The sequence below is a fragment of the Schistocerca serialis genome, chromosome 2 (genome assembly GCF_023864345.2).
Source record: "Schistocerca serialis cubense isolate TAMUIC-IGC-003099 chromosome 2, iqSchSeri2.2, whole genome shotgun sequence".
Taxonomy (NCBI): domain Eukaryota; kingdom Metazoa; phylum Arthropoda; class Insecta; order Orthoptera; family Acrididae; genus Schistocerca; species Schistocerca serialis.
In genome coordinates this window covers 1098706493-1098730097 of record NC_064639.1, presented here as the reverse complement: position 1 = coordinate 1098730097, position 23605 = coordinate 1098706493, and the positions used below count along the sequence as shown (strand labels likewise).

The following is a 23605-nucleotide window of genomic DNA, read 5'->3' as shown; positions in this document are numbered from 1 at the left end:
CCTCCGTGCGCACTCGAATCTCTCTAATTTTACAATCGTGATCTCCTCGGGAGTTATAAATAGGGGGAAGCAATATATTCGATACCTCATCCAGAAACGCACCCTATCGAAATCTGGACAGCAAGCTACACCACGATGCAGAGCGCCTCTCTTAGCAGAGTCTGCCACTTGAGTTTGCTAAACATCTCCGTAACGCTATCACTCTTACCAAATAACCCCGTGACGAAACGTGCCGCTCTTGTTTGGATCTTCCGTCAAACCGATCTGGTACGGATCCCACACTGATGAGCAATTTTCAAGTATAGGTCGAACTAGTGTTTTGTAAGCGACCTCCTTTGTTGATGGACTACATTTTGTAAGGACCCTCCCAATGAATCTCAACCTGGCACCCGCCTTACCAACAATTAATTTTATATGATCATTCCACTTCAAATCGTTCCGTACGCATACTCCCAAATATTTTACAGAAGTAACTGCTACCAGTGTTTGTTCCGCTATCATATAATGATGCAATAAGGGATCCTTCTTTCTATGTATTCGCAATACATTACATTTGTCTGTGTTAAGGGTCAGTTGCCACTCCCTGCACCACTTCCTGCATTTCGCTGCAATTTTCTGATACTGCAACTTCTCTGTATACTACAGCATTATCCGCGAAAAGCCGCATGGAATTTCCGATACTATCTACTAGGTCATTTATATATATTGTGAACAGCAATGGTCCCATAATACTCCCTTGTGACACGCCAGAGGTTACTTTAACGTCTGTAGACGTCTCTCCATTGATAACAACATGCTGTGTTCTGTTTGCTAAAAACTTTTCAATCCAGCCACACAGCTGGTCTGATATTCCGTAGGCTCTTACTTTGTTTATCAGGCGACAGTGCGGAACTGTATCGAACGCCTTCCGGAAGTCAAGGAAAATGGCATCTACCTGGGAGCCTGCATCTAATATTTTCCGGGTCTCATGAACAAATAAAGCGAGTTGAGTCTCACACGGTCGCTGTTTCCGGAATCCATTTTAATTCCTACAGAGTAGATTCTGGGTTTCCAGAAGCGATATGATACGCGAGCAAGAAACATGTTCTAAAATTCTAGAACAGATCGACGTCAGAGATATAGGTCTATAGTTTTGCGCATCTGCTCGACGACCCTTCTTGAAGACTGGAACTACCTGTGCTCTTTTCTAATCATTTGGAACCTTCCGTTCATCTAGAGACTTGCAGTTATTTATGTTGATAGTCAACTTACAACTTTTTTTTCAAGACACTACATTGCGGTCAACTAATGTTGCAGCCTTTGCAGTTTCTGACAGTATTACAGCGTCTTTGCCATTCCCGACAGTATTACAGCATCAGCGGCATGCCTCAGTCTTTTTTTTTTTTATTATTTCTTGCCGTGAACGTAACATACAGTTCACTTCGATTTCGTTTACTGCTAACGCAGTGTGGCAACGGGAATATGTTACAGTCAACTCTCACTCCTGTCCCGAACAGATCTTTCCTCTCTTGTTACTTTTCACTTGTAACTCCAGCCTGGCTTCGGTACGAGTTGTAGACGCCCTGACGCTCCCGCAGGTACTACTTCATCATCTACTACCTGACGGAGCTGTTCCGCAAGGAGGAGGACGTGTACGTGAGCCGCGACGAGTACCTCAAGGCGGTGCGGGAGCTCAACCCGTACGTCAACAACGTGGCGCGCCAGGCCATCGTCTTCGAGTACACCGACTGGGCCAACCCGGACGACCCGATCGGCAACCGCGACGCCCTGGACAAGATGGTGGGCGACTACCACTTCACGTGCAACGTGAACGAGTTCGCGCACCGCTACGCGGAGACGGGCAACAACGTGTACATGTACTACTTCAAGCACCGCTCCGCCGGCAACCCGTGGCCGTCGTGGACGGGCGTGATGCACGGCGACGAGATCAACTACGTGTTCGGCGAGCCGCTCGACCCGCGCAAGGGCTACACGCCGCACGAGGTCGAGCTGAGCCGCCGCATGATGCGCTACTGGGCCAACTTCGCCAAGACGGGGTGAGTACCCGGCGTAGCGGTATTTAGCAGTCTAATGGTTTCAAGTGACGCACGCCACTCAGCGAATCGACTGATAAAATAGTATGCTGACCCTTTATCGCCGGCCATAGCCGCACGTTGGGGAATCCTAACACCGCCCAAAGAAAGAAAATGATATATGAACATATTACGATTTTTATTTTTATCCTGGTGTGTTAGTTGAACTGTTATACTGGGGTCGCTAACGAATAATTATGCGATTTCCTGAGATGCGAAAAGGAATCTCATAAACTACACTACTGGCCATTAAAATTGCTACATCACGAAGATGACGCGCTACAGAAGCGAAATTTAACCGATAGGAAGAAGATGCTATGATATCCAAACGATTAGCTTTTCAGAGCATTCACACAACGTTGCCGCCGGTGACGACACCTACAACGTGCTGACATGAGGAAAGTTTCCAACCGATTTCTCATACACAAGCAGCAGTTGACCGGCGTTGCCTGGTGAAACGTTGTGATGCCTCGAGTAAGCAGGAAAAATGAGTACCATCACGTTTACAACTTTGTTGAAGGTCGGATTGTACCCCATCGCGATTGCGGTTTATCGTATCGCAACAATGCTGCTCGTATTGGTCGAGATCCAATGACTGTTAGCAGAATATGGAATTGGTGAGTTCAGGAGGGTAATACGGAACGCCGTGCTGGATGCCAACGGGCTCGTATCACTAGCAGTCGAGATGACAGGCATCTTATCCGCATGGCTGGAACGGATCGTGCAGCCACCTCTCGATCCCTAAGTCAACTGTTAGGGACGTTTGCAAGATAACAACCATATGCACGAACAGTTCTACGACGTATGCAGCAGCATGGACTATCAGCTCGGTGACCATGGCTGCGGTTACCCTTGACGCTGCATCACAGACAGGAGCGCCTGCGATGGTATACTCAACGACGAACCTGGATGCACGAATCGCAAAACGTCATTTTTTCGGTTGAATCCAGGTTCTGTTTACAGAATCCTGATGGTTGCATCCGTGCTTGTCGACATCGCATTGAACTCACTGTGGAAGCGTGTATTCATCGCCATACTGGTGTATCACCCGGCGTGATGGTATGGGGTGCCATTGGTTACACGTTTCGGTCACCTCTTGTTTGCATTGGCGGCACTTTGAACAGTGTACGTTACATTTCAGATGTGTTACGACCCGTGGCTCTACCCTTCATTCGATCCCTGCGAAACCATACATTTCAGTAGCATAAAGCGCGACCGCATGTTGCAGGTCCTGTACGGTCCTTTCTGTATGCATAAAATGTTCGACTGCTGCCCTGGGCAACACATTTTCGATCTCTCACCAACTGAAAACGTCTGTTCAATGGTAGCCGAGCAGCTGGCTCGTCACAATACGCCAGTCACTACTCTTGATGAACTGTGGTATCGTCTTGAAGCTGCATGGGCAGCTGTACCTGTACACACCATCCAAGCTCTGTTTGACTCAATGCACATGCGTATCAAAGCCGTTATTACTGCCAGAGGTGGTTGTTCTGGGTACTGATTTCTCAGGATCTATGCGCCCAAATTGCGTGAAAATGTAATCACATGTCAGTTTTAGTGTAATATATTTGTCCAATGAATACCCGTTTATCATCTGCATTACCCCTTGGTGTAGCAATTTTAATGGTCAGTGGTGTATCTTTCCATTGGTCAAACAGTTACGACACGATTCTACGGTAACAGCGTGGACCAACTGTAGCAAAATATACGCGAACAAAGGTAAGGTTTGGCAAGGAATAAAATCATCTTTCATCAAAACAGTGCTCATCCACATACACAACTCTTGTTTCTGTGGCAAAAATACGTGATCTAAGACACGAATTGATGCCAGACCAATCTTATCCCGCCTACTTCGACTGATTCGGTTCCATCAACTTTCCATCTCGTCCCCAAGTTCGAAATTTTCCTCGGTGGACAGACACCCAAAGACAAGTGCTTTGGAAGTCTGGAGGAATTTAATTTGTGATATGGAATCCATGCATCGGAACATCGTTTGACCAAGTGCATTAGTGTTCAGAGGGGCTACACTGAATATTCGTTTGTTTCTATTCTGTTCCGAGAATTTTTCAGTCTACCCTCGTACATTGTCTCTAGATTCGGAAGAAGCCCGTTCGGATACTCTTGGTGAAAGGCTTATTATTGCCAGTATTTGGCTCGCAAGGGGACTAGAGGCATTTTCATATCAAACAGTATACTAAGATCCTGAGTCTGATTATAAGACACTCTTCGCAGTGTCTCATGGAGTGAGGGAATGTGGCACTGACCTAAGGCAAATAAAATGAACTGCAGTGAGTCATTCAGACCTGGCGAAGCTGCTTTAGGTGGAGGAATTATCTTGTATTCTACTAATCACCAAGATCCTTTTTAATCGTAAATGTGCAGAAAGCTACGGCGTTATTAAGTTCACTGACATGTTATTGTGGAAAGAGAGTTTACTGGAGTGACAAGCTGTGAAGTTTGCCCCATTATTGAAATTTTCGTTTCTGTAGTACTTACTTCCAAAACAACAGCTACACACCCTAGGACTCCTTAGTTGAATATCTTTCTTTTATGATTTTCCAGGACGGCCGTGAAAGGGATGTGTTGGTTTCAACTGCCGTACGGTGGCAGAGATATAGGGAAAGGCCAGAAGTCTTTACCATGACGGAGAATTAGTAACCTTGATCTTCGGACAACATCACACTGTACTTCTATTATATATTGCTAGTGTCCTTGATATTGCGATTAATTTCGTGCAGATCATTTTCTGCAGCGAGATACAAGAGGGAAGACATGCAAGTGTTTTGGTACGTAGTATTTCACTATCACAACCAGCAGAGCACCAGCGGCATTATTATTTGAAGCTAGAGGACGCTGCAAATAATTTGGTAATCAAAGCTCCGTCACGTACCAATTGTTAACTGTGAGAGCCGAGCAGACTGGTTGTGTCATATACTGAATACAGTTATTGGTAAATAGGGATTTCAGACAGCATCTCTTCTTAATTTATGGTACACAATTCAAATGCACCATCTCTTGTTGCAACATTGCAATTATCATAGTAATAACAGAACAGGTGAGAAGTAAAGTGAGAGGTGGTCGTCTACCAACGTAACTCAAGTAACGTAACTTTGCAAAAAAAATAGACATTTTAAACCGTGGCAGAGGTTTGTCACCACGAACCGAGGTCGGCTTGCTTGAGAACGACGTGCTGTGCTAAGTACACGATAGAGCGTGGTGTGGCACCTTGAAAACTTTACAGTAGTTTCACTTCAGTTCTGTAAAGTAAATGTCAGCGACATCGTACGTTGATAGGTAGCAATTTGCGTTATCACATGGAAAGTCTGATGAAAATGGAAGGGTTACTTATCGAGTTTAAGAGTAGGGGCACACCACAAATTGCCTTGAAGTTTTTGAAGATTTCATTTCACCTCTGGAAGATGACTTTTCCAGACACTTAGAGTGGTTCAACAGAATTTTCTCTGTGTAAGAAACAACGTACTAGGAGTTATAAAGTACCCCTCTTTGTTATCTCACTACGCGCGGAGTTCATTACACAGGCAATTGCAAAATTGCGGATGGCCAACGATCGACCTGATTCACTCACACTTCTGCGGGTGCAGATGCTTCACGTACTGATTATCCCAGGAACCTAGTGTTCTTCCAGCACTGTTCCTCACTATGACAAAATTCTAATTATTACACGTTGTTGGTTACGAATATTTGTTGCGATCACTACGTACACATCTTCAGCGTGTAAGGAACAATTGTCATCTGCCATCAGCGTCATTTTTTTATTAAATATTTGATGCAACATTCATTATAACTCTTTAGTTGTTGTGCTGCTTTGCATAATACTTTGGTGTAGATCCGTTGAAATTATTTTTTTCACACTTATTTTCACTACTTTATTCCACATCAGCCAGAATGCCAACATCCAAACAAGTACTCCAATTAGACTTTTCCTCCGCAAGAAATCAATAATGATCGCAGACTCACACAAGGAATTTATTGATTTATTAATAAACGTTTAAGATCTGTAGCCTTTTGTATATGGCGATTTGATATTATTTTATTTTTTTTTACCTTTCGTGGATACATGGGACTATGCCAGGTGAGGCTACACTATTGTTGAAACTTTTTTTAAATACTTGCGTAATCCGTGGCATGCTAATTAATTTCTACTTAATAAACAGCAGAAGACAAAGGACATGCGATAATGCGTACAAATAAACAACAGATTGAGAGCAACACATTTGACGCCTCGCAACTAGCAATTAGGTTTTAAACTCTGGGTTTTGTCTTGGAGGACCTGAAAAATGGTACACAGTCTTTGTACACGTGCTGCATGACAACGTTAGGAATGTCCAGTTTCTTTTGCTGGCCAGTGATCATCGTGTGAATGCTGCAGATGTATTTGAATCGATTCGTGTCATTGGCCACAAAGACCAAGATGAAATATATTTATAGTACAGGGGTGTGCGTATGTTAAGAGCTCCTACACCTTTAAACAACGTCTTTCACGAATACTGCGATGTAATATGACAATTCTGACCGCCCTTTCCGAAACAAGAAATATCTTTATTCTTTGTGGATCTCTGCACTCTCCCTAAAACGTAACACTCCAAGGGATCATACGGTGCAGTGAACGACAGTAAAGAAGCCTTCGAGTGGAAAGTAACTTCACAGTTTCACAATTATGTCTCTGAAAATACCATATTACGATTCAGTGATTCTGTAAATTATACAGTTCGTAGGAACAATTGCTATTTCTAAAACATTGAAAGTGGCCAAAGGTCTACATTAGTACTACACAAGCTACAGTTTTCATGCTCCGTTTTTAAAGAATCATAGTCTTCAAGAAGATTTTGGAGAATTTGATGAACGACAATATATACACAGAAGATAAGCAACAGTACAATACATAATGCTATATGCTATTGGGCTTGGATCATGTTCATAATTTTGGATTACAATGTCCAACACACACATATGGCATTTACTAGAACAACCCAGAAAATTTTCTTGAGGTGGAGATTCCGTGAGTAGATAAATAATGATGAAAATAATCCATCAGATTTCTGTAGATATATTACAGAACAAAATCATGAAGCGACAGACACATCACAGTGAATGTCAGTTTTACACATAGCTGACAAAGGCAGATATCATATCTACCTCAAAGAAATGGAAATTAGTAGTCACGTCAAACGAAGCTCGGAATAATATTCTAAACGAATAAACCTACCTAAACTACAAAGAGACATTTGGAAAAATATACACACGTCCAAAAGCGAAATAACCTCCTTTTCTTAACACAGCAGAATTGAGAGGTAAAATTTCCAAAATCATCTGCTCCATCATTCCTGCAAGTTTGTACCATCGTCGCAGAATTACCCTGTACTACCATGAAATCTACCAGAAGTTACGAATATACAGCATTTTGTAGGATATATATATATATATATATATATATATATATATATATATATATATATATATCCTACAAAATGCTGTATATTCGTATATATATATATATATATATATATATATATATATATATATATATATAAATAAAATCTTTGTCTGCATGCCAGTGATACAGTATTTTCTTAATCAAAGACACAGTCTGTTACCTTTTCTGTTGCCGGCCGTTGTGGCCGAGCGGTTCTAGGCGCCTCAGTCCAGAACCGCACTGCTGCTACGGTCGCAGGTTCGAATCCTGCCTCGGGCATGAATGTGTGTGATGTCGTTAGGTTAGTTAGGTTTAAGTAGTTTTAAGTCTAGGGGCCTGATGACCTCAGATGTTATTTCCCATAGTGCTTAGAGCCATTTTAACCTTTCCTGTTTGTGTTATGTCCTACATGAGCCAAACCTATTGAGACTAACGACGGGACATTTTATGCTAACGCTCCTGACTACGAAGCATCCTGGCCACAGCAGTCGTCGTTTACTACGTGACCGAAACAACAATGGTACACGTATAGGTGTATATAAGAAAAAGTAGGAATAAGGCGTTGCCCGGAAATGCTTGTACCTCTTACCGCTGCATTCCGCTACCACTCACTGTTTGTTGCACAGGTACACGGATCGTCACAACGCCCTCGGTTGATGATGTATGGACGTCGAACTGCATCCCATCATCTCCCTTAACTCTCAAAAGCGCGGATGAAACGTAAGGGGGGGGGGGGAGTGGAGGAGGTAACGGAGATCATGACTCCCTTCCCCCACCCCTAAAGACATTATTTACATACATTTCCACGTTTTTCAGTTAGCTTTCGGAGACTAAAGTAGCGTGAAAGCTAAGGCTCTCGAAATTTCTAGATAATGTGCAATGTTTAACACGGGATATTTAACAGTTGTTGGACTGAGAGCTAGCCATTGTGAATCGGCTTGCACCCTTGTCAACATTTCACGCTGGTAAAGGTGACCAGTCATGTGTTGTCCATATTATCAACAAGAAGTCCGATTCCATTCGTGAACGCAAAGGTGATACCAGCAACCCACAGAAAATCGAGAAAGGAAAGAGAGAGGGGAAAAGATGCTTACCTAACGAAAAGAAAGACTAATTTTTCCCGAATGTAGGCAGTAACGACAGAAGTAGGTCTCATTCCATCCACCTTCCAGTTACTCGTTTGCATTAGCGTAGTTTCCAGACATGTGTTCAGAAAAATTGTGTCGAGTAAACTGTGATGTAGCATTTACAACTCTTAAATCACTTGCGTCACACATCCAGTGTACACGACGCAGTCACGTCAATGTGTCCACTCTACGTGCAGTAACCACTCACAGACGGTAGGAAGCAGCAATGGCAGTGGACGCTACATAAAGCATGTCGGTGGATGCGGAAATAGTACAGTCGTCGCCGCAATGCGGAAAAGGAGCCATTTATCCCACGTCCAAAAGAGCACGATGATTGTGGCTTTCTGACCAACAGTGGAATCATTACCGCAACGTTTAAGACTGTAAACTGTTGGCGTGCCGTAATGGTTAAAGTACACCGTGCATGGCAAAATGGCGCTATCCGGAAACGGCGCCGAGGCCACTGCGATCAGGAACGGGCTATAGATAACACGTGTGAAAGACGACTACGGAGATGTGAAAGGGCGAGTAGTCGTGCAGGTGTTGAGCAGCTGACCGCCCCGATGAAGCAAGTGGCTGCAACAGCGTCTCCTCCACGACCGTTCAGCAAATCTTGCTGCGTATGTGTCCGCGCAGCAGGCGCCAAGTTCGTGCACCCACGATGACAGGTGTTCATCGGCGACGAAGGCTGGAATTGGCGCGCCAGCACCACTACTGGATGTCCACTGAGTATCGACAGGTGGCCGTTTCACATAAACGACGTTTCATGCTCCATCGCACAGATGGCCACTGGCGTATACAGCCAGTGCAAACACCCTGCAACAGTTATGCTCTGCGGAATATTTTCGTGGCATTCCCTGGATAATCACATCATCCTGAACGGCAAAATGGATCAGCATAAGTATGAATCTATCCTTCGAGACCATATCCTACCTGCATGCTGTCTGTTTTCCTCGGCACGATGGCATCTACCAGCGGGGCTGTGTAACGTGTCACACAGCACGCAGTGTACGCGCATGGTTGAAAGAGTACCAGGATGGGTTCACTGTACTCCCCTGGCCACAAACTTGCCTTGCTTTAAACTCAATCGAGAACCTGTGGGGCAACCTCGATTGGGCTGTTGGTGCCATGGAACCTCAACCGAAAAACATAGCGCAGCTGATTTTGCCACTGGAGTCTTCCAGAAACTCATTAACTCTTCCTGCATGTCTCGCAACGGATCGCGCTGGAAAAGCTGGTTATTTAGGCTTTCGACAGGTGCTCACACAATAGCGATGGGACAGTGTATTTCTCTGAATTGTGGGAAACAAATTATAATTACACAGATTGTTGTCAAAATTTTATGCATCTGTGACTCATGAAAGTGGGGTGACTGAAAATTACAATGGTGGTAGTGGAGTGGTGGGATGTCGGGGAGAGGATGGCAGTAATAAACTGTGACCTTCGTTACACAAAATCGAATGCTGTAACCTCGCCTGGAGTTTAATTCGTCTTAATAACTATATGCACTACTGAATATACACGTCGACAACTGACGGACATCGTCACTTTATATTACACATATTTCAAGTCAAACAAAATGACTTTTGTGAAAATCATCATAAACATACAATATTTGTCATGCACTGTTGGTTAAAGGCCTCCTTGAGGTATATTCGTGAGTTACTTGTCTACGCAATGTTAAACTATTACGTGGCCAAGTTTATCTTTAATTTTTCCTAATATTATCTACTCACCTTTCCTTATCTAGTTATCTCAGAATTTTTCTTTCTCTCTGAATCAGGTAAAGAAAATCCTTATCGTTCCGTGTTGCCCGTGAAATGCATAGATTATGATTCTAATGGCTGTTCAGAGAACAGCATCATCGCCAGCAAAATTCGTTACAAGTGTGTATAAATTTAATCGGTGATACCTAATCATCCCATTGAAAAATATTGTTTAATTAGCTAATTACATTTTTATTAATTGATTTTCTTCCAAGATGACATATTTCTTCCATTCTGTATAGTACGAACGCGTCATTGTTATTATCTTCGTATAAGAAATCTTTATTTTCAACAGTACAAAATAAAGCATTAAGCATTTTAAAGGATACCATGAAAGCTGAGCTCCACTGTTAAGTGTCAGTCGATGCAGATAGGTAATAAACTTAATAATGGTCGTGAGCTCTGAACGTATTTCTCCCATATAAAATAAGTTGTAATGTCACGTATTATGCAGAATAAAGCTCTCGCATGCTTTATATGCTTCATGACCGGACATACTTTCCGATTAACGAGATTTTGCACCCTTTTTCAAATATCCGTTCCAGTGACAGATTGCTTTTTTATTTTATTTGACGCGATGTGGGCCAGAACAAACTTGTGTAACACTATGAAATAGCAATATATCTAGAAAACTGACAGGAACGGTGGTTTTTATGTAAATTAAGAGATTGCTATTTGCGTATAAGACAATTAATTATGTTCTTTTCTGGCACAGTTAATGGCAGTTACATCTTTGTTTTGTTCTATTTGTTAGAAAAATAAAATAAAAAGTTTTTAAACGCAAATAAGAAAAGGTAATTACTGTAATTTCATATCATATCCTCCGTCATTGTTCTTCCACGCACAATCTCATGGACCTGTTGGGTAGATGGCTGTATCAACTATCACACAGTGAAACTAAGTCGAGGGCGCGATTGTAGCAGTGTGTAATTACGAGGTACACTGTTCGTAGTTTCCCTCATAACACAGTCGTAAATGTAGATTATTCGTGGTGCTGAGGCACGCAGAAGAAACTTGCAAAAATTGTAGGAAAGATTAATTTCGTCTCGACTACAGATGCTATACAAAGAAGTGTTGAAAAGTAAAGCCTATGCATTTTTAATTGAGAGCTCTTAAAGTTTTTTAAATAAAACAAACTTTATAAACATTCTACATCTTAATCTTCATATCTGCATATTTATTTCTAAGTTTAGGCACCATGGCGACGATCACATTTCCCCACATGAAAGACCAGTTTGTCACTATAGCATTTTTGACTTTATTGGTGGAGCCACGACTCACTTCTGCTTCCACCGCTTCATGGCAATGCAAATGAAGTCCTCGCTGGTGTTCTTTAAATTCTGCAGACAGATAAAAATCGGATGGGACCAAGTCGGGACTGTATGAAGTATGAGCGATGGTAGTGAACCGAAAGCATTGTTGCAGGTGTCGCGACATTCGTGTGTGGTCTGGTATTGTCGAGTTGAAGTGGAGGATGCTTTGTGGATGCTTTGTATGGACGAACTCGTCGAATTCGAACTCGATTACAGTTCCTCACGCACCGCCACAGTTACGTTACACGTCTTTATGTTATCGTCTGCAATTCGGAGACCTCTAGCGGCAGGAGTTCCAACCTGGGTGAACGAAGCGGGAAAGTCGACACAGTAATATGGATGATATGCAAAACCCCAGTCATTATTTAGAACAGAATAAAAAATTCGGAGCCTTTACTTTTCAGTACATCTTCCTGTATTCTTTCTACACAAAAAAAAACAACAGAAAACGTAGTTCTTACCAAGACCAGAGTGAAACAACAGAAAATTGACAAGGGAACTGTATTAAAAAAAGTGGTAACAAGGGGAGTGGGGACTAGGAAGAGGACAAGACCTCTATTGGTAGACATTAACACATTTCAACATCTATGGCTCTGAGCACTATGGGACTTAACATCTATGGTCATCAGTCCCCTAGAACTTAGAACTACTTAAACCTAACTAACCTAAGGACAGCACACAACACCCAGCCATCACGAGGCAGAGAAAATCCCTGACCCCGCCGGGAATCGAACCCGGGAACCCGGGCGTGGGAAGCGAGAACGCTACCGCACGACCACGAGATGCGGGCCAACATCTATGCTTAGAAACCAGTGGACCAAGCGTTCTAGGAAGGAAGAGGCTAGCCATGGAAGAAACAAGAATAATGGAAATCAATTATGCAGATGATCAAGCAGTGTTGGCCGAATCTGAAAAGCTACAGTTTATAATCGAGAGTATCGTAAAAAAGGGAAAACAGAATTGGCTTAAGTTATATGTAAGGGAGACCAAAATGCTGAGAATCGTCAAACATGTAGGTTAAATAAAATTTCAGTCGAAGGAATGATCTAACCTGTCTGGCAAAAAAAAAAAAAAAAGTGGAGCACCTAGAAGACATGAAAAAATGTCAGTGTAACTTCGTACATGTGCACACCACTGGCGGGTGTGTAGTGAGTAGCGTTGCAATTCTATGAGGCAGATAGATGCTTTTGTGTTAGAGTGCTCACCAAGATGCGTTTGTGTTGTTACTAGCCTGGCAGTGTGTACAAGGGGCGCCAAGTCTTACTGATCACTTTGCAGTCGTGTTAGATGGCGTTATGAGCACCAGACAGAGTTAATAAGGAGTCTCTTGATGGACCTCCATTTGTCTAGCTAGTCGAGTCGTACAAAATCCATATTTGTGGGTCATTCGGATGTTGTGACATTGGTCCGATGTTGGACCCCATGGGAACATGAGGCTTACTCCTCGTCAAGGTTCCAATCGACCACGTCCGACTACATCAAGGAAGGCTCGTCTTGTGGCGCACCAAGCTCAGTGTATGTCATTCACCTCTGCACCTGCCATCCGAGAACAAGAAATAGGCTGCCTGGAACATTTTGGATCCCGCACCATTATTCGAGTACTAGCAGCAGCCATACCAGGGAATAATCGTCCTATCTGTAGGCTGGCGTCAACACAAAACGATACAAACGGCAGCAGTTAGAGCGGTGCAGTGACCGAAAGGCATGGACTGCGGCTCTGCACTACCTCGAATAACCATCGTCAGCGAGTATTGTGGCGACCTCAGGAGAGGTCCCATTCTTCCAGTCCTTTGAAGAGGAGCAGCGACCACGATGTGGACAACCGCAAGTATTACTTCAGGTTACAGTTGGTAGTGATTAAGGAAACTCTGATACCGCAGTGACACATCACGGACATCTTACATCCTCATGCATTACCTCCCATGAGACAGTCTATTGGTGCCATTTTTCAACAAGACATGGCTAGTCTACACAGGGTTTTTGCATCCATGGTGTCCTTGATGTTGAGGTACTACTGTGGCCAGCAAGATCCTCAGATCTGTCCCCTAAAGGACACATCCTCTTTCAACCCATCAAATTTCATTTCGTTTCTCCTCCCTTTTGCATGCTTTGCCTTTCAGTCAGGCGGTGTAGTAAGAAGCAAAATGTTTCACATACTTAAAATGTCGGTTGAAAAGGGAAGCCGTGTGGAGAAAATTAGCACTAGTACATCTATATGGTTCAAATCGCTCTGAGCACTATGGGACTTAACATCTGAGGTCATCAGTCCCCTAGAACTTAGAACTACTTAAACCTAACTAACCTAAGGACATCACACATCCATGCCCGAGGCAGGATTCGAACCTACGACCATAGCGGTCTCGCGGTTCCAAACTGAAGCGCCTAGAACCGCTTGGCCACTCCGGCCGGCCATCTAAATGTAAAAATATTTTGACGAGGTGAGAGGATTGTTGACGGCTAAAGTGGTTCCGATAAATTAAAAATTGAGATTCGCTAAGTGTTTTAGCCGGTAAGGAATTATGGGCAACCAAAAACAATTAGGAAAATATTGTTGAAGAGAAGAATTGTAAAAGTGGAGTGCGCTGCATGAATGACGAAATAGTATTTCTATAAACAGGGGAAGAAAGGAAAAACAGTGGAAGTCATAAAAATGAGCAAAACATCTTAGTTGGGACATGCATTGGGAAGAAGTTACCAGTAATAAAGAGTCATAAAAGGAAAATGGCAGATAAAAAGAGAAAGGGGCCGGCCACTGTGGCCGAGTGGCTCTAGGCGCTTCAGTCCCGAACCGCGCTGTTGCTACGGTCACAGGTTCGAATCCTGCCTCGGGCGTGAATGTGTGTGATGTCCTTAGGTTAGTTAGGTTTAAGTAGTTCTAATTCTAGGGGACTGATGACCTCAGATGTTAAGTCCCATAGTGTTTGGAGCCATTTTTGAGAGAGAAAGGGGAAAACGGCGATTTTCAATGCTGCGTGACATTAAAAACGTGCGAAGTTGCCATCGGATTATCGAAGAGACTCAGTGAAAAGCAAAGTGGGAATCATTTATCGGATACCTGTTCTCAGATAGATACTCGGAAAAGGAAAACCACGACCAACTTACTGTGACGAAACATGGGCTGTTTTCATGACCAGTGTCTTGCACGTGGCATGGCTTTTTCCGCCACTCAGAATATCCGGCCCCTGGCTGCCGCCTTTTTGTGTTAACTGGCTTGCGTGACCAACCTCACTAATGTCAGCGGGAAGCCGTAACTCAGGGTATGGCGACAGCCAGCTGGGGAACTGCCGCAGCTGGGTTCGTGACTCCAGAAGTTTGTGTTACTGGCTTAACTAGGTGTCATTGAAACAGATATATTGCCTATTGGATGAGGGAGGCCGTAACGACCAGTAAGTGAACATTAGGAAGATACGGATGACGTACAACGCAAAAAATTCTTTGAAACTTCAATATGCAATAAAGCATGCTTATTGTATGTGACAACTTAAATCTCCGTCCCGGCACGATACTCGTACGCGGATAGCTAGCATTAGCTAAGAGTATACTCTTAATACCACGAGAAGGCCGTCTCTACGCTTCAACATATACGAAGTTCTCTTCCGTTTCTTCCAAATAACTTAGGTTCCCCTATCAGTCGTTCCGTGAGCCATTCTCGGAAGACTTGAAAAAAGAGACAGCATTGGTCGTATATTTTTTACTATTGCAAAATCGATTTTCTGTCACTGAGTGACCATCTTCAGTGCTATATTGTATAACTTAAATTGGGATGCACTGTTGTCACTAAGCTTACGGCAATCACATAGACTAGTCTATGTGAATGCCGTAAGCTTAGTGACAACAGTGCATCCCAATTTAAGTCTATGTGATTGCCGTAAGCTTAGTGACAACAGTGCATCCCAATTTAAGTTATACAATATAGCACTGAAGATGGTCACTCAGTGACAGAAAATCGATTTTCCAATAGTAAAAAATATACGACCAATGCTGTCTCTTTTTTCAAGTATACCTGTTATCTGGTCGTAGTGCACAAGACAACATGGAGTCGCCAATCATTCTCGGAAGCTTACACTGATAGAACACTACCATTCAGTCCCTCGGAAGTACCACAATGCAGGTCAACTATTATTCCGACTTCGTGTAGTACATAGGCGATGAAGTCAGAGATATAAAAAGCGCTATCTAAGTTGAACGAAAAGAGCACTTACGCTGATTTTGATTAAGAGTAAGAAAACAAGTTATAAAGGTACACAGATGGTAATTTTGATTTCTGCATGCTTCCGCATCTTGTAACTGATTTGTATGATCTTATTGTGGTATACGTGAATGTATGCGTAAGCATTTGGTCACATTCTAATGGTCATTAATGCTGGATATGTCCGCCCTACGCTTTAATAGCGGCTTGAACTGTGGTACGGACACACTCAATAAGACGCGCCATTATCTGTGGAGGAATGGTAGCCTATTATTCCTCAGGAGTCGCAACCAGAGATGTTGGACGCTGGGGTCTGGAGATAAACCGAAAAATGCGGGTTACCTCATGGACACGACGACAGGCGTAGCGGCGCAGGACAGGGCCTCGCACGCAAACTGTAAACACACTCGTTCACAACAACGTCCCCAGAGGGCCATCCGTATCCGTATAGTACGTACACATGAGCGATGGGAAGTCATGCAAAATACTGGACCAGTAGTAATGGCAGTGGCCCTGCGGTGTTGCCTTCGGGTGTGCTGTGTGATAACGGCGGGCGTAAAATTCATAGAGTAGTGACATTACTACTAGCCCAATATTTTGCGTGAGCTTCTGTCACTCATAAGCGTGCACTAGGTGAATACGGGCAGGCCTCTGGGGCCGTTGTAGCATACGGTTGTGTTTACAGTTTGCTTGCGAGGTCTTATTCTGCGCTGCTACTCCTGGCTTCGTCTCCATGAGATAATACATATTTTCTATTCCTCCTCCGTTCTCTGCTCATGCCAGATCCCTGTGATTTTATTTCATTAATTTTTCAATATTTTTTTCCGTCTAGGTTGTCTTTTAGTACGTTTGATTTGGTAACATGCCTTGTTGATGGATGCTTTGTGGCAGAAGATTTCTAATATTTTTTAACGTGAGTTACAGTACGTCTCCCTGTGTAATTTTATTCGGCCGGTTTTTGAAGCTCATTTTGCTTTTATACAGGGTAAACATCAGTAAAACCGACAAACTGCAGAGACGGATTCCTGACTCAAAATGGAGGAAAAAGGCTCTATGGACATTTGTACGGAAATGCATCGTTGCCACGGTAGATGGCGCTGACAAATAAAAGTTCCTATGATCACGTGCCGTCTATGTAGCCCACAGATAACGATTATGCAGATTGATGATGCCAGTTCCGGTAAAGGTTGCTTCATCGATAAAAAGTACTGATGACAGAAATCCAGTAACTGTGGTGGTCTGCTACAAAAACCGTCGACAAAATCCTTCACGTAGAGGGAAATTGACCGCCTGCCGATAATCCTTACACTCGTTGCAGGTGATAGCGATAGCAGCGGTTTTCATGCAGGATACACAAAACCTTACTTAGGCTTACACCAAGTTGGCGACCCACCTACCTGGAACCTGCACTAGATTCAAATGGCTCTAAGCGCTGTGGGACTTAACCCTACATTTCAGCAGGATAATGCACGAACGCAAATTGCAGGTCCTGTACGGGCCTTTCTGGAAACAGAGAATGTTCGACTCCTGCCCTGGCCAGCACATTCTCCAGATCTCTCACCAATTGAAAACGTCTGGTTAATGGTAGCCGAGAAACAACAATACGCCCGTCACCACTCTTGATGAACTGTGGTATCGTGTTGAAGCTGCATGAGCAGCTGTACCTGTACACGCCATCCAAGCTCTGTTTGATTCAATGCCCAGGCGTATCAAGGCCGTTATTACGGCCAGAGGTGGTTGTTCTGGGTACTGATTTCTCAGGATCTACGCACCCAAATTGCGTGAAAATGTAATCACATATCAGTTCTAGTATAATATATTTGTCCAATGAATACCCGTATATCATCTGTATTTCTTCTTGGTGTAGCAATTTTAATGACATACACAACATCAGTTAAGTATTTGCTTACAAACTATTTTATGTATGATCCAGTTAATATAATACAAACATACAAAGTGACAGAATATACTGTGTTGTAAAATTACACGGTGACTGCCGACCTTTGCGACAGTACATGATGCGCACAGTATTTAGTACATCCGGCAATAGCAGCATAACCGTCAGACTGCTCCTTCAGCGGTCGAGCTGCAGCAGTTGCCAGAGTCAATCGATAACCTCTCGGCCGTAAGCTGCTGAGCAGTTCCAGCGACAATTGGTTCACAACTTTTCCAGATAACGGTCGTCGTCTGCAGGTTGATACCGCTAGCCGTACAGCGGGCAGTTCCAGCATAAAAGTACGTTAAGGGCACTTTTATGCCGCACACTAGCTGCTGGCACCTCGTTATTCGCTGCTGGCACATCGCATCTCGTTGCTCGCTGGGGGGCTTGTTACGTTTAAGCTGCAGCCTGGTTGTCGGCACATCTCTGGTCGTGCAGGTATCGCGCTTCTTGCCGGGTGCCTTTACAATCCATCCGTTCACATCACTTGTTGAGCGGATTACGTGCATTGCGAAGCAGAAACGATATTCTCGGCAATGACTGACGACAGTAATAGTGGTTTCTTCATGTCAAAAAAAGTCGTAATTGGCAACAAGAAAGAAGAAGATATACGCATGCACCCTTGGAACGTCCACCACCGTAGATACTTTCACCAGTTCCAACGGCACCTCAGAAATTATCCCGAGCACTTACTCAGGCAGTTACGAATGCTTATTTTAAATGTTATTGGACCAGAATAGTGGAATATATGAGGATTCAACCGAGCACTACTAACGTGATGAATGTGAATAGTGACCTGTAGGCCTATTCAAACTAAGGTAATATTTCATCAGTTTTTCTCCGCATTACTCCGTGTACTGCACCTGCCACATGTAGATTTTCGTGCTGGTTTCTGTTGAAACACTGCTCAGTGTGTGGCACCCATACAAAACAGGAGTATTACGAGATTTTGAAAGTATAAAAAGGACAGCACTAAAAGTGGCATGTTTCAAATTTAAAAAGTCTAGGGTGCAAAGTTATTTAATTACAAAAAAAGGTTGGCCCTTTTGGGGCCCTCATCAGGTTATACAAAAGTAACTGAATATAAGACTAGTCCGTGATAGTCATAAAGAATAAGCCATGGTCCTTAAGTTCACTAGTAAACAGGCCACAGCAGGACACCATAGGAGCACACTTACAAAATTATGAACACGGAACCAGCTGCGCATGGCATAATAGGTCTGATCAGAGTGTGCAGGGAGTTCGGCAAAAACTTCTAGGACCTGTAGACGGGACTAAGCCCATAATAAAAGGTGATTGATTTGAAAAGGTGTCCGACGTGATTATTGGTCCAAGACGGGTATTGGCAGAATTTGAACGAGGAATGGTAGATGGAGTTAGACACAGGATACATTCCACTTTCGAAATCGATAGAGCCCATCTTTGTGGCCGAGCGGTTCTAGGCGCTTCAGTTTGGAACCTCGTGACCGCTACGGCCGCAGGTTCGAATCTTGCCTCGGGCATGGATGTGTGTGATGTCCTTAGGTTAGTTAGGTTTAATTAGTTCTAAGTTCTAGGCGACTGATGACCTCAGATGTTAAGTCCCATAGTGCTCAGAGCCATTTGAACCATTTTTTGCCTGACAGTAACGCTAATCTTTGTCCACGCACTCAGCGCTTAATTCGTTTGTCTGCAAGGTGGGGCACAAGGTTGGATACACTCCTATGAAAATCGGTGTGAAAAATCGTAATGGCGTCAGGTATGAGGTCTCTGTAGGTGGGGTTGCAGCTTATAGGAGCTATGGCGACAACGGCGGCCATCTTGCAATCCGCCATCTTGAATTTAGTTTACATATTTCAACTGGGAAGCGCGTCTTGTGGCACATCATTTTGGATTGCCTTTCTCTCGCGAATAGAAACGTGAAAGATATCTTTATTTGTGTACGAGTTATGACCTGTTAAAGATTAGGACACTTCTCAGAATTGGCATTACACCATATGCTGAATATGACCTCTGTTGTGCTGGACACACAATCGGATTCTTTTTTGCCAGTCCTGATGCACACGTCGCAGGATCAGTGGATCAACAGAGGTACGCGCCTCGTTAGTACGTCGGCAAAGATGGACTCCATTAAGAATTTTTTACCTTCAAATGACCTCAGAGACAGAAGTCAAGAGGTGTAAGATAAGGGGACCTTGGTGGCCATTAGATAGGACCCCTCCTCCTTTATAGTGACCTACAAACTTGTTCACTGAGAAACTGTATGACTTAAGTACAATAATGGGAGGTGCACCGCTCGTTGGCAGAAGATTGGGAAATCACCCTGCTTCGGAAGCACATAATCACGCAGCATATTAAGATAACTCTCCCCATTAAAGGTTACATCAATAAACACCCGACCTATGACTCTTGTGTCCCAAATTCCACACAAAGGGATGCACCTACGAGGGTGTTACATCTGACCAGTAACGATGATTCTGTTTGTTTACTTCTCCTTGCACATAAAAATTAACATCGCCACTGAACAACGCCTGTCGCATGAAGTTTGCTTTTCTGTTACACTGACCCAAAGCCCATTCTGCAAACTGCATCTGTCGATCGGAATCATCTTCCAAGAGATGATGTTGCAACTGTAAGTTGTACAGGTGACTTCGGTGAGCCTGAAACACACACACGATTGAAAGCTGACTCACACTGGATGCCAGTCAGCAGCAATCACTCTGGTACTTTGTCCACCACTCGTCAACACAGCCTCATTGCGTTCCTGCTGTGTAAGTGCCACTATGGATCATCTGCAATAATAAGTAGAGTTGATCACCTCCTTGGAATCTCAAGCTTTAAAAGGCCACAACTCTACCACAAATAACAATAACTTAGCACAGGTTTCACATGCATATTCCCAAGAAAGAGGGAGTTCCAAACAATGCACTACATGACCGCCTTTCCATCTGAAACACGTAACACGAATCCAAAATGGTGGATTTCAAGATGGTTGTTGATGTCGTCATAACTCCCGTAAGTTGCGTTCCCTTCTACAGACACACCATACCAGACGCCATTATGATTCGTCACAGCGTTCGACATTTATAGGGGTGTATCCAACCTTTTGCCTCATCCTGTCTATAAACTAAACTCCCTTCGAACCGACCATGCTGCCCAACGGCACCGACCGGCCACAGTGTCATCCTCAGACTACACGGATCACTGGATGAGGATACGGAGGGGCATATGGTCAGCACACCGCTTTCCCGGCCGTATGTCAGTTTATGAGAAGGGAGCCGATACTTCTCAATCAAGTAGCTCCGCACTTTGCCTCACAAGGGCTGAATGCAGCCCGCTTGCCAAAAGCGCTCGGTAAACCGGATGATCCCGTCCAAGTGCTATCTCAGCCCGGCGGCACTTAACTTCGGCGATCTGACGGGAACCGGTGCTACCACTGTGGCAGGGCAGTTGGCCATCCTGTATATAGTTCTATTTAATAAAATTCAAACAATTATACACTGCTGGCCATTAAAGTTGCTACACCAAGAAGAAATGCAGATCATAAACGGGTATTCATTGGACAAATATATTACATCAGAACTGACATGTGATTACATTTTCACGCAATTTGGGTGCATAGATCCTGAGAAATCAGTAGCGAGAACAATCACCTCTGGCCGTAATAACGGTCTTCATACGCCTGGGCATTGAATCAAACAGAGCTTGGATGGCGTGTACAGGTACAGCTGCCCATGCAGCTTCAACACGATACCACAGTTCATCAAGAGTAGTGACGGGTATATTGTTGTTTCTGAGAGATCAGTAGCGAGAACAATCACCTCTGGCCGTAATAACGGCCTTCATACCCCTGGGCATTGAATCAAACAGAGCTTGGATGGCGAGTACAGGTACAGCTGCTCATGCAGCTTCAACACGATACCACAGTTCATCAAGAGTAGTGACGGGTGTATTGTTGTTTCTGGGCCGCCATTCACCAGACGTTTTCAATTGGTGAGAGATCTGGAGAATGTGCTGGCCAGGGCAGGAGTCGAACATTCTCTGTTTCCAGAAAGGCCCGTACAGGACCTGCAATTTGCGTTCGTACATTATCCTGCTGAAATGTAGGGTTTCGCAGGGATCGAATGAAGGGTAGAGCCACGGGTCGTATCATATCTGCAATGTAACGTCCAATGTGCGTTCACCGCGATGTCGCCAAACACGGATGCGACCATCATGATGCTGTAAACAGATCCTGGATTCATCCGAAAAAATTACGTTTTGCCATTCGTGCACTCAGTTTCGTCGTTGAGTACACCATCGCTGGCGCTCCTGTCTGTGATGCAGCGTCAAGGTAACCGCAGCCATGGTCTCCGAGCTGATAGTCCATGCTGCCGCAAAACGTCTTCGAACTGTTCGTGCAGATGGTTGTTGTCTTGCAAATGTCCCCATCTGTTGACTCAGGGATCGAGACGTGGCTGCACGATCCGTTACAGCCATGCGGATAAGATGCCTGTCATCTCGACTGCTAGTGATACGAGGCCGTTGGGATCCAGCACTTCGTTCTGTATTACCCTCCTGAACCCACCGCTTCCATATTCTGCTAACAGTCATTGGATCTCGGCCAACGCGAGCAGCAATGTCGCGATAAGATAAACCGCCATGGCGACAAGCTACAATCCGACTATTATCAAAGTCGGAAACGTGATGGTACGCATTTCTCCTCCTCCTTACACCTGGCATCACAACAACGTTTCACCATGTAACGCCGGTCAACTGCTGTTTGTGTATGAGAAATCGGCGCCGACCTTGTGTGAATGCTCTGAAAAGCTAAGCATTTGCATATCACAGCATCCTCTTCCTGTCGCTTAAATTTCGCGTCTGTAGCACGTCATCTTCGTGGTGTAGCAATTTTAATGGCCACTAGTGTAAATGGTTCAAATGGCTTTAAGCACTATGGAACTTAACATCTGTGGTCATCAGTCCCGTAAGAACTTAGAACTACTTAAACCCAACTAACCTAAGGACATCACACACACCCATGCCCGAGGCAAGATTCGAACTTGCGACCGTAGCGATCACGCGGTTCCAAACTGAAGCACCTAGAACCGCTTGGCCACTCCGGCCGGCGCCAGTAGTGTATTTCATGACAGTTGAATCATATGCGAGTATATGTTATTACACTCAACTGTGTGCAGCGTTACCAATTAGTTGATATAAACCATTGTACTGTCACTACGTGATGTCTGAAGGAAAACTGAAAGCTCATATCGAACGCTTTAACTACATAGTGCATGGGCTTTATTGAGAAGCAGCAGCGTTCACGACGAGAGGCAGCGGCCGGGAACTATTGAGGACGCGAGCGGCTGCGGCAGTATTTACAGCGACTGCTGCTGCTGCTGCTGCTGCTGGGGTGATTAATGCCCCCCGGGGCGCGGGCGCCGCCGTATACGTCATTAGCGCCCGCGGCGTTGCACTCGGCACGCACTAAATCACCTGCTGGCGCGCGCGCGGCCGGTGGCCTCTTTTCTGCGCCGCCGGGTTAGACAGCCGGCAGCCACGCGAGCGAGTCGCCTTATTTACAGGGCTGGTAACCACGCACCGGCTTTGACGGCTACGGGACGGGCGCGCTGGCATTTGGAAGCTGCAGCCGCGCGCTGTACCTTCCGCCAGATGGAGTGCAGTGCAAACTGCGTCGCGCTCCCGACGGCCGGAAACGCGCACGCGCACCGCGCTGTGAAAGAGGACTCTCGCCGGGCAATCTCCGTGATTGGCCGCCCCCGCGCACTGCACAGCCTGGCACGGGT

General features: G+C 44.4%; 1 protein-coding gene across 1 annotated transcript in view; it reads left to right on the top strand.

The window, feature by feature from the left end:
• Window positions 1-23605, top strand: part of LOC126456643 (acetylcholinesterase-like) — a 372833-nt gene that overhangs the window by 38407 nt on the left and 310821 nt on the right. Inside the window, exon 5 of the mRNA XM_050092387.1 lies at window positions 1578-2036. Coding sequence (XP_049948344.1) covers window positions 1578-2036 — 459 coding nt within the window. The remainder of the gene's footprint in view (window positions 1-1577; window positions 2037-23605) is intronic.